At 40.8% G+C, this 12,319-nt stretch overlaps 1 protein-coding gene across 4 annotated transcripts in view; it reads right to left on the reverse strand.

Annotated features, from left to right (window-relative positions):
• The window catches only part of UTRN (utrophin), a 369,401-nt gene that overhangs the window by 304,980 nt on the left and 52,102 nt on the right, over positions 1-12,319 (reverse strand). For 3 of the 4 annotated variants that reach the window (XM_061378712.1, XM_061378711.1, XM_061378710.1), the window contains exon 2: positions 5,337-5,398. In XM_061378712.1, the coding sequence (XP_061234696.1) occupies positions 5,337-5,398 (62 nt within the window). Of the gene's footprint in view, positions 1-915; positions 931-5,336; positions 5,399-12,319 lie in introns of those variants that run through there. The other variant, XM_061378713.1, reaches the window with a different exon arrangement.

Consider the following 12,319-nt stretch of genomic DNA (forward strand, 5'->3'; position numbering starts at 1 on the left):
AAAAGATTTATCACATTTGCTAAGAGACACCATTGGAGCAACAAACTGCCTTCAGAAGTTTGGGGTCTGACACTTTCTGTTATGGTAAAACAACCCTTAGAGGAAAGGAGAAAATTAAGGAAGAAAAATGCTGGAAAAGATCTCTATAGCACACCACCCAGAAAGTTAGATAAGACTTTGCAGTTAGCAAATTAATTAATGCCTTGTATAATGAGAGAAAGGCTGTTTTAATTTTAAAATGCATATAAAGCCACCACATCAGAAAATGCTCCAAGTACAGCTCACTAGTTTGCCTACTGTCTGTCTTTTCTCATCTTTATGTGGTGTCCTTCTAGGGGAGGGGACCCAACAGACCCAGGAGAGGAAACAGCAGAGATGCAACAGAGATGCAGCCCCAGCATCTCGCAGGCTAACCTGAAGCTCAGCCCTGGAGAATGCAGTCTGCTTCCAAGCTGCACCTCAGCCTCTTTGCCCTTTAACTCTTAACTGAAATGCATTTTGGAACATAGCAGAGCAGGAGAGAGCTTAAGACACCGTAAAAATGAGAGATCTGGCATCACCCATACTGGCAGGTCTTATCTTCAAGTCCTGCCAGTGCTGCAGCTGCTGACCAGTGCAAATGTCATGGCACAAGCATGGGACCTGGAGGATCAGTATCACAGAAATACATGCAACAGGAATGCTGCAAATGAAGATAAAAGGAATGAAATACAGAGCTTGGATTGCAAAGAGGTGGCAGTACATGACAAAAAAGGAAGGGAGGCACAGCTCTTAGGCATGAAAGGACTTTGAATGCAGTTTCTGATACCTTGGAACAATGTCCCAGCTGGCTCTGTTCAACAGCCATCCATACCCAAGACTTGTGACTACAGGGGGTGGTGAAATCCAGTGTCATTTTCACTGAATACTGCAAACATCTCCAGGCTTTTATGTTCTTTCTACAGAGCACAACCTTCATAGCAACAAAAGATTTCTGTCATCCCTGTGGAAAAACTTCCATATCGTAACGAAGACATGATTCTCTGGGGAAAGGGAATAGCCTCAATTTGCCCATGCAGGATCCGTGAACTTCCTCTAGAGTGACAGCCTTAAGCTCCGACAGACTGACAGATCTGATTCCACGGGTCTAAATTAAGAGTTAGGGCATCATCTTTCTTATTAGTCAGTCATTAGAGCTGACTCTGGGTCCTACCTGCCAAGTTCAGGAATAGCGGAAGTAGAGAGTAACCAATCTGAAAGCAAGCTTGGAAAAGTACCACCTTAGAAAATGGGAACATGAAAGCCAGCAAGACTCCTGTAAGAAGGTAAAGAGAGGTCAAGGCTAGGACTGATTAGACAAAGAGATGCAAAAATAGGACTGACCATGACCACACAAGCATCAAATCTGACCACACAAGCATCAAACCCTGTAAGGGCTGGAAAGGAGAGTGGGATAAGGAGAAAAGGAAGGACAGACAGAGCGAGTCTAGTACTTTAACAAGAAAAACTGGGTCTTGCTGGGTAAGCAACTAAGTGGCAAAGACAGAAGTGGGAATGAGATAGGCAGGGTGATCAAAACTCCAGATTTGCTGGGATTTGCTGGGAAGGCAAGCTTTCTGCCATGACAGGGTGTAATAGTAGGGGGGGCAAGGAGGAGAAGAGGGTTAGAAAGTAGGAGCAAAGAAAGAAAACAGGGCAGAAAATACTGTACTTGCAGAGTATAAAGTGGGACACAACTCTCCTGACTCCCTCAACATGCCTATCAAGTCTAGAAGCCTTCTAGAGCTGCAAGTGAAAATATCCAGGTACTATGCTATGTAATTATCTGTGGAAGTGCCCAAAAGCCTGTATGATGCATCTAAAATTCCCAGGCCTGCTGATATGCCACGAAAATAGGTACAGATTAAAACTATTTAGACATTTAGAAACATCAAAACTGGGGTTGATTGTGTAATCTTTGTTCACCCTCCTTTTACTTATGTGTAGCAAATAACATATGGTTAATGGAGCAGTAAGTTATACTGCGGACCCGAATTCAAATTCTATCTTTAGCCAAGAGTTCCCCTGTAACTAATCAGAACCATTTAAAGCTCAATTTTACAGGCAATCACTGTGTGCCAGATTAAGAGACATTCTTATATCATTAAGACCAGGCCTTGCTGACACAGGCATCTTCTTGAAGTCCCTTCTCTACATTGACCAAGCTCCATCTGAAAACCAACTAGATGTTTTAGATTGTTTTCTTGAGTCTGCGGACAAGATGAACCCTCTGAGCTCTGTCATAAGAATCACAAGAGCTCTAGTTTATATGAGGACATTACAGAAATGTCAAATCCTCTGGATAATCTAACCTAAATCTCAGATTGGGCACCTAAAATTAGTAGCTACTTGTGTTATTTACCTGTGTTTGCAACAGCTGTAAACTGTGAAAAGAGTACTCTTACACTGCAGAAAGGTGTTCCGAAAATAGATCCATTAATACTTATGAACTGCCAAGTGCAAGAGGACAAAAATAGAAAGGGAGAAAGGGATAGAAAAAGGGAGAAAGGGATAGAAAAAAGGATGGAAAACACAATTCTGCAGGTTTTGAAGAGCATACATCCGTACAACTAGATGCCTTAATTGGTAGCTGTAGAACAGGAAAACAACTAAATCTCACAATTAGACTGGTCAGAGCAACAGAAAACACAGTAAGGAAAAATATCACATGGTTTAATATAAAGATACACTGTGATTCTCTGAATTAATACTGATTTGAAAGCAAACTTTCCTATTGCTTAAAGCTTGGTACAACAGACTATTTACTAATTATTTTCATTTTCTTTAATTTTAAAAAATATCCTTACTACACAACCATCATAGACTTCTAGGACTGTATTGCATATGGCTCTACTAAGTGAAAGATTTCTACAAGAAAGCACTGACTCTTGGCTGAGTACATTTATTGACCTTAAGACTCAATCCACTTCAAATGTGTTCGGGTCTTCATTTCAAAAAATACAAGTAAATAAGATGTGTTTTGTTCTAGCATAGTTCAAACGAAGAACACAAACACAAGTTACTGTACTGTGAACTAGAACAAGAACATCTCGCTGAATAGTATACTGAATAGAGATAACAGTGCCCGAGGGAGATACCTCACAACATACTTGAAATACTTACTGTGTTTCATTCATCTTATTATTCTCTAATGAGAAAAGGAAAAGATATTGCTCTCTTTTAGATCCCTTTAAAGCCCTATTTAATTGTTTTGAATCAAGTTCAGCAAATTTCAGTACATTATGCCATTGCAATTTTTGTATGCCAAGCTACCTTATAGAGGCTTTGCTGCTTATTTTTTTTCTGTGTTTAAATGAAGGGCAACAACAATATAATTATTGTGGAAGGACAAGCAAAGTTTTTTGAGCGAACACTGCAATTCCATACAAAATTCCTCAGATGCACTGCAGAAAAGAAAGTGGTAAATCAGATTACATTTACCCAGCTTCTAAAAATCTCTTTAGCACACTAAACAGCTGAATCAATCCAGTTTACAGAACAGGAATTTTAAACAACCCAAATGACTTGATAAATGCAAAAACTTCAATAAGACTGAAATCAGTCTCTCTACATTTTCATGGCACAGTTGAAAACAGACTTTCTTACATAAGGTGATTTCTATTTAACACCAGCAATTTCCTTGCAATCTGAACATGCCAGTCTTCATAAATCAGTCTTGTCATAGCAAAGTAGCAATACTCAAGTTTGAACTGGATGTGCAGTAGTCCAGAGTATGTCCTTTTATATAAGTCTCTTTAATCATTAGCATGGCTTTCATAGCTTTAGGTGGTTTAATGGGCCATGAAGTTAGAGTTACTTCAAACCAAATGAGTATCTGACCATACCCTATGGCAGGGAAATCCAGGAGCTACGCAGGATCTGTTCGAATACATGGCATAAAAGGAAATGGCAATTTATAAAATATATCTGTGGGTGTACAAGTGTGAAGATGGAAAGCAATTTTACCGATTTCAACATGATGTCCATAACGCATGCAAACAAGTCACACAGCACATCAGCAGTATCACTGTCATTTCCATGTTTATACCATCTTTACACCAGGGTCTCTACAAACAGGCCTTCTTTTCTCACCACATTTTAACCTCTTACAAGTTCCTGCCCTGTCTAACCCTCCTCCTGCAGGACTGTCTTTCCTCTTGGCACTAGCCAAAAGCAAAGTGTAGAGCAGCCAGTTATGCATACACATTCCTCCCTGACAAGCAAACTAGCCAAGAACGCATTAGATGAAGAGTGCAGGATATCAGCTTTCAACCAAGACAAACCTAAGCCAAAGTGAATCAACCAAGGCCACAAGCCTTGCATTGCCCAGTGTCTTGTTGCAGAGGAAGGGAAGGAAGGAAAAAATTTCTTATGTTGCTGACCAAGAACTTCAGAAGGGCAGCGCTCCAGAGGCAGCCTTTCATTGCTATAGCACTGTCATTGCTGTATTTAAGAAGATAAACAAACCAAACACTACACATACACACTCCTTTGCTTCTATATTTATACCTACTTTCAGGATGTCACATATATGCCTCGTTTCATTAACAGGGTGCAAACTATAGTTATCCACTTGCAGCACCATACTGGCTAGAAAACAACTAGGAGTTTACTTTGATAATAGCCCAGGTTCCTTCACGCATTCAAACCATAAAGTAAGGAAACTTCAAACAGCCACCATGCTCCTGGGCTAAGTGTCATTTTTCACTATCAGCAGAACAGCATAAAACCCAGGCTTTAAATAGCATCGCAAAGCAACCACCACTTCCTTTCTCATCCCAAAACAAGATCCTCAATAGGCTTCCAGTCAGTAAAGAGAATTAAAACAGGAAACGTTTTAAAGCACAAGCACCAAGGAAAATTCAAAATGAGAAAGTAATTATACAAAATTTCACAGCCAAGACTCAAGTAGCAAAACCAGGTGGCTTCAACTGGAGGTTTGCAGAGTATTTTGAATGAGTAAAGCTGACTCAGCAGCACAGAGTAAATACAGCAACAAAGGTTCAAAATTTCCTGTAATGACCCTCAGAAAACTGCATGTAGAAGTAAACTATATAAAGAGGACCAAACACAAACAGACACCATTATGGAAATAACTGTATTTTAATATATGAATAGATAGAATCTTTTTCTTAAATGAAACACAGAGTATCCAATGTTTATGTGCACAAGGAAACAGAGGGAACAAACATTACAGTATTTTATCTGGTTTTATCACACATTTTATTAGGAGCATCCTACAGGAGTAAAAGTACACTTAACTAATGTTGTTCTAAACCATCAATCAAAATAAAGCAGTACTTTCAACCCAACATTACCTTAGAAAACCGAGCATTTATCCATTTTGTAAAGGTCTTTTTCTGTACATCATTGTGTTCATCTGAAAAGAGAAAATAAGAAGAAAACAATGAGTGAAAATGCATTCTCCTTAATCCTAGATTGCTCAAAATAGGTCATATTAAACACTATCCTGTCTGAGTGGGAGAATTCTCTGCCTAATCTGTCAAGCCATTCAAACCTCTACAAGACTTTGGTACTTGCAGAGTCACACAAATATTTCAACTTTGCCAGCAACCACAGCAGCTCCTTTGCATTAGAATCAGCCTTACAGCACATTCTGGGCAGGACACCTACACGTTAAATTCACAGGCTTCCCATCGGGTACCTAAAAACCTGTTTATTTTAAAAATAAATAAATAAATAAAGGAAGGAAAGGAAAGGAAAGGAAAGGAAAGGAAAGGAAAGGAAAGGAAAGGAAAGGAAAGGAAAGGAAAGGAAAGGAAAAAGGAAAGGAAAGGAAAGGAAAGGAAAGGAAAGGAAAGGAAAGGAAAGGAAAGGAAAGGAAAGGAAAGGAAAGGAAAGGAAAGGAAAGGAAAGGAAAGGAAAGGAAAGGAAAGGAAAGGAAAGGAAAGGAAAGGAAAGGAAAGGAAAGGAAAGGAAAGGAAAGGAAAGGAAAGGAAAGGAAAGGAAAGGAAAGGAAAGGAAAGGAAAGGAAAGGAAAGGAAAGGAAAGGAAAGGAAAGGAAAGGAAAGGAAAGGAAAGGAAAGGAAAGGAAAGGAAAGGAAAGGAAAGGCAAGGAAAGGAAAGGAAAGGAAAGGAAAGGAAAGGAAAGGAAAGGAAAGGAAAGGAAAGGAAAGGAAAGGAAAGGAAAGGAAAGGAAAGGAAAGGAAAGGAAAGGAAAGGAAAGGAAAGGAAAGGAAAGGAAAGGAAGAAAGAAAGTCACAGAATACTACCAAAAGATTCTTCAGGCAGATGAGCTCAGAATTTCCTGTTTCTGGCCCAACATGCATCTGAAACTGATACAATTCATGTCTAATACATCTAGCTATAAATCTGTTATATTCAGGCTACTGGGGCAGCAGAACAAATGACTAGGTTTTTTTCACCCAACAGACATGAATAAGAGATAGCAGGATTGGCTCAGTCCAGACAAAAGAAGTCACACTGGTAAATGAGACATCACAAAAGTTGCAAGAATAAGCTCTATGAAAATGTTCATATCAATTTAAAGTGAAACCTCAGTTCTGGGCTTCTTTTAAGCTATGGCTGAAAAACTTGCTTGGGGCACGCCGAAGAGTGCATATTTGCTGCAACATGGCAGCCAGCAACCATCGTTTCACTCTTCTGTGCCTCTCCTCTTCCCCATCTAAATCTGATCCAAAATAGCCTACTCCTCAGTTGCACCTCGAGCTCACCCAGAAATCAAAGATAGCCCAATGGAGAAAATGAATTTTCTGAAAGAGCTTCAAGATACCTACAGTGTATGCACAGCAAGCCATGCTTAAAACAGCTCATTAACATTCAAGGTGGTGTTCTTGGAGAATACAATTACCCAAAAGATCTCATTAACCCTGCTCTATTCCCTCAGTGAAACAAGAGTGCCTTTCCAAAGACAGATACTATCTACCAGCAGGTAGCAGGTACCAAGTACCCATTTTCACAGGAGACTGACACAGTCAAGATACAAATTCCAAATACACTGAATGTATTTACACCTTTTTCACCTCCCATTTTTGTTTGACGGGATTTTATGGTGGGTTTTGTTTTGTTCTTTTTTTTAGGAGCCAGGAACAGACTAAACAGACTGATGACTGCCACCGCTGGACAAAAAAAAAAGCTAGCTTTGTACAGAAGTCAATCCCATACTCTGCCCAACTCTCAATAATGTCTTACATTAATTGCAAATACTATTTGTATTGAATGTATTCAGATTTAAACACCCTTCTCTCTCTCTCTCTAAATACCATTCCTTAAGCTCTATCCCTTTTCTGCCAACACTCCCATACTGGTACATAACTGCATACCAGGATGCTTTCCTAAGGCTCATTCTACCCTTTCCTTCCTTAGGCTTCTGATAGAATCAATAGCCCCAAAGTCTGAGGTCTTGTGTTGTTTTAATCTGCTTACTCCTTAAGATGATAAAGGCAAAGCACAGAAAAAGACCAAAAATAACTGTACTGACTGTGTAAAAGGATAACAACAGTTATGAAAAGGGAATGTATTTAAAACTCCTATGTACTAGAAGCTCTAGACACCCCAATCTTGGGGCAGTAGCCGATTCACAGGCACACACATGGCAAGAGGTGACAGCTCTTCTCAGCACTACACCAGCTTCAGCCTGCCAGGACTCCATCAGGGGACCTTGCTCCTACAGCTGCTCCCCTAACACCTCAGGTCCAGTTTGTGTAAGTAGTCCTCATATGTGTGCTGCAGTAGCATACATTTACTAAAATTACAGCCTCTTTTCCCTCTTTGCAAAAAGAGGGTTTCCTAGGGAGAAGGAAAAAAAAAAAAAAAACAACCCCCAAACAAACAAAAAAAGAAACCCACACAAATCAACCAACTAAGAAACCAAAACACACATGACTTCGATAAGCATTAATAGCCTAGCTTTTAACTGTGAAAGAAAGAATAGGAACATGTATATACCCCTACTATTTCTTCAGTATCGGAGCATCCTTTTTACTTCAGATAAGCCAGGAATCTGAACTCCCACAACTCCAAACTTCCAAAAACATCCTGCTCAGTTATAAAACCCATAGGTGACACTTGCCCAGTCAGGCTCTGCTTTCATGTTTGCTTTATAATAGCCTCCAAAACTAGTATATTGTAACTGGCCACTAAAGAGCTAGGCTTATGTCAAGCTTTCTGCTACAAATCGCTGGCAAGAAATTTGTAACTGAAGTGCTGGTGCTTTGTTAGCAAAACAGTGACAAGTAATTTCATCCCTCAGATTAATTTTCTTTAGATTTCTGAGTCTGTAAAGCTAACCCCAGGGGCTGACATTATAATTTGGATAACAAAACTAGCCACATTTGGCCAAAAAAACAATATTACCATTCAGCAACACACATGGTGCTCCAGCCAGTCAAATTCTCACACAAGACATTAAAAATGTCAGCAAGTCACAGCCCAGTGAGAAACAAATTCACCAAGTTGCTAAACCCTTTGTGTTTCCTTTCACAGTGCTGCAGCTTAACAATACAAGCCAAGGACTGATTCAGGGCCAGATTCCACTTCATCACCTACTGACTATTTCCTCTTGCCAGCATGGCTCTGCCTGCCTCTAGTCACTTAATGGACTTGTAATGGCCAATGTCAGAACAGTTTGTTCCTTTAGGAGGAAATAAAAAGAAACCTAAACACACACACATGCAAAATTAAACTCTTGTGATGACAACAGAGGAAAGAAAACTTTCCTATCCCGGATGCTTATTTACTGAAGCCTGTTTCTGTTATACAACATGATGTATGTCCATGCAACTGGAGTATCCTCAAAACGACCAGCTCTTGTGATCAGATGCCCAGCTTGTGTCCCGGCATTCAGTCACTCCCAACAGTCGCATTTATAGCCTATGTACCTCTTCCACCCTCAATACTGCCCCTTAATTTTATTGGGACACCTTGAAACCTCAGTTCAAGTCCAACCTATTACCCTGTGAATATCACTTTCAGGGGCAAAAAGGCATCTAAAAGATCTAAACATAAGGGTAAAAACAAAAGCCTCACTGGATTGCAGTTTATCCTTTACTCAACCTCTGCTTCACACTGAGAGCCAGCTTTCTTATTTCCCCAAAACACATTACATGCTTTCATGACAGAACCGTATTATTTAGTTTTTGAAAGACAGAAGTTATCACACCCAAAACAACTGTCAGAGCAGCACTATAATGAAGGTGCCCTGGAGAAGCATACAGAGTAGATTCACAAACAAAGTACAGAAATTTCCCAACCATTCCAGCACAAGTTACCAAAGGTCATCTCACATTTTAAGACTTAGATATGCCTTCCCTGCCTCATTACTTAAGTTCTCAGCAAAAGAATTTAGAAATAAAAGAAGGAATTAGCCTGTGGGTTTCAATTAAGACACTTGGAATGTAACAAAGTTAGAAACAACCCTTTGCCTAAGCCTTTAGGCAAGCAAGAGTATCTGTTGTAGATACTGCCCCACCCAGGACTAGCACGTCTGAAAGCCTGACGACATTAAAAAAAAAGAGAGAAAGTTTTGTTCTCTTGGGTGCAGGATTTTCTGGATAGAAAAAGCGTTTTGAAAGCAGGTATCTTTTTGCCAAATTCACTCAGATTAATTCACAGAGAGACACAAAATAAGCATCTAAAATCTGAAGGTGGAAACCAGCATGGATTTTACCCACACTAGCAAGAAGCAAAAAGCTAAGGAAGTCACAAAGCACTGGAGTGTCATAGAAGACACTCTCATGATCATCAGAACTACAGGACCCTGACTTCCTTAACACGGAGAAATCTTTATCAGCATCCCTGAAGTTTCAGGTTGGGCTTTTTTTAGGGGGAAGGGTGTTTGGGGTTTTTTAAAGAAACAGAAAGTAAACGTTAAGATTGCTCTGCAGGTCTCCTCTTCTCTTGCAATGCCATGGCAGAACAAATGGCTTCAGCAACAAGTAATTGTCTTGTAAGCTTTCACCTTTACACTGCAGTTTCAATTTCACAATCAGTGGTGAGCACAAACTTTTCCTTCATTCCTTCTCCCTCTCCAAACTTCAGCAGTTTGGCAGAACCACAGTTACATTAACAGTGTTTCTAACAAAAAGTATTGACACCTGCCTACAGCAGCTGCCACACAGAAGGCAGTTGCCCAAATTGTAAAATCCTTCTACAGACCAGACTATGAAATACAGCACTGCAAGAAACCAAAACAAAAATAAAACAACCCCGGCACCTCAGCTCCCTGGTGTTTCCCAACAGCAGACACCATTAAAAACAAGACACCACAGGTGAGTAATGAGGAACACCCCTGGTTCTCACCGAACCGTGCTGCGAGCCTAAGCTAAACTGCATTTATTTCACAATAAAAAAAAAAAAAACAACAAATCACAAGGCAACTGATAACTTGGAAAATGGCAACCTCGCAGCTGAGGCAATATTAAAATAGCTGTTTCCATACCTCCCAGCAAAAGCAATGCCACACTGCCAGTCTCAGCACATTGGAATGATGTTTAAAAGGAAGCTAGAGAGAATAGCAAGCTGTGGGGAGACAGAAATAATGGTGCAGCACCATGCAACAGGCCTGACGACCCACACTGGTCAGCCAGCAAACCTGCTGTTTTCACAGGACACAATACAAAGCCAGGAATTGGAGGCAGTGTCCCCACACCCACACACGGCTGTTCCGAGGGGTCTCCGTGGCCTGGCAAAATCACATTTCTCTCCAACAGCCTGCAATGGCTCCTTAATATTTGATCAAACCAAGCAGCATCAGCTCCCACTGCAAGACAGCCCTGGGAGGCCATAGTGTGTCATACAAATATATTTATGCACGTATTTTTGCAACCTGCCAGTGATCACACATCAAGGTCTAAGGCTGCAAGAAAATTCTGCCAAAATCTTTAGAGCAAAGGGTTACAGCTATCAACAAGTGCACTGCAGGAAAAGCCCTAAAACTTTAAGATACAGAATCACAGAATGAGGGCCAGAGCTTGTGAATGTGAGGCTACTCTTATCTGTCTATAAAAGACCTCATCCCCTCAGTCCTCCTAGTCAGGCAGCATGTAGCAGGCTCCCTCTGGAACATCACCTGTCCCTGCCCTTCCTTTAATCCTGACCTATAAGCTCTTCATCAGCTTGTCATCCATCCTAGGCAGAGCTCCATGCACTCTACCTGGTCACTGACATAGAGGGTGACACCCTCTCCTCATCTTACCCATCTGTCCTTCCTCAAAAGCCTGTATCCTTCCATTCCAACACTCCAGCCATAAGGGTCACCCCAGCATGTCTCCACGATGCCAATAAGATCATAGCCCGACAGGTGTGTGCGTGCTTTTGCCTCCTCTTGTTTATTCCCCATGCTACATGCGTTTGTACAGGAGCATTTCAGTTGGGCCCCCAGTGAAACTGACTGGCTGGCCAGAGGGGCAGGAATTCCTTTGTGCTGCTCTTCAGGTGCAATCCTGCTGAGCTGTGATCCCTCTCCAGGCTCTGGGCATCTCTTGCTGGCTCTGGCACCAAACTGGTGGGATGGATTGGTATTCCACTCCCCCAGCAACTTTAGCCCTCTTCAGTAGCCTTGCAAGCCTATGACCAAAGATCAGAAATACCTCTATGATGAGAGAGAGTGGATTAGAAAATATGTCCTCCATAAATATCAAAGAGCAAATTTCACCAACAGCGAGAGGAAGAAGATGCCCTTGCCATCTCCCTGAGGCTCCAACCAACAAGACTGACACATGTAAAGAGAAGACAAAAAGCAGATAACACCTGCCAAAAATCTGGTGATTAAGATGTTTCTAAGCAAACAAATAGGAGGACACTTAGAGTACATTCACAAACAAATAAAAGTTAAGAATCACAAACTACACTTACTACAGCTTTTTTGTTTTTAATGAACACAGATTACATCTTTGCATTTTTAAGTGGTTACAAAGAAAGCAGAATTGCTTTCTACAAGTTGGTGTCAGCCATCTGCTCTTTTTTTCTCTGCCCAAATTGGAACTATTATTAGGCTCCACTTGCATTTGTGGAGCTGATTCATGGGATACAAGGTCAGAGGGATCATTGTGATCATCTAGCATAATCTCCTGCATAACACAGGAGTTGTCCCCACAAAAAGGCCATCTGCATACCAGAAGGAAGGAGAGACACAACAGATGTCAGAGACCATGCTCAGGCCCAAATAAGCAATATCACTTGGACAGAGAAGAAAGCCAAACCACAAACTCTGTATATGCAAGTGCAAGTATCTCAGTTATGCAAGAATTTCAAGTCAGGCAGACATCACAACCAATCTTGTTTCAACATCTTCAGGAGCCTGTTCACAGTACAAGATGTA

Source organism: Neopsephotus bourkii, unplaced genomic scaffold (genome assembly GCF_033783945.1).
Source record: "Neopsephotus bourkii isolate Nb327-2 ecotype Australia unplaced genomic scaffold, CSIRO-AGI_Nbou_v1 NB_1767, whole genome shotgun sequence".
NCBI classification, from domain to species: Eukaryota; Metazoa; Chordata; class Aves; order Psittaciformes; family Psittacidae; genus Neopsephotus; species Neopsephotus bourkii.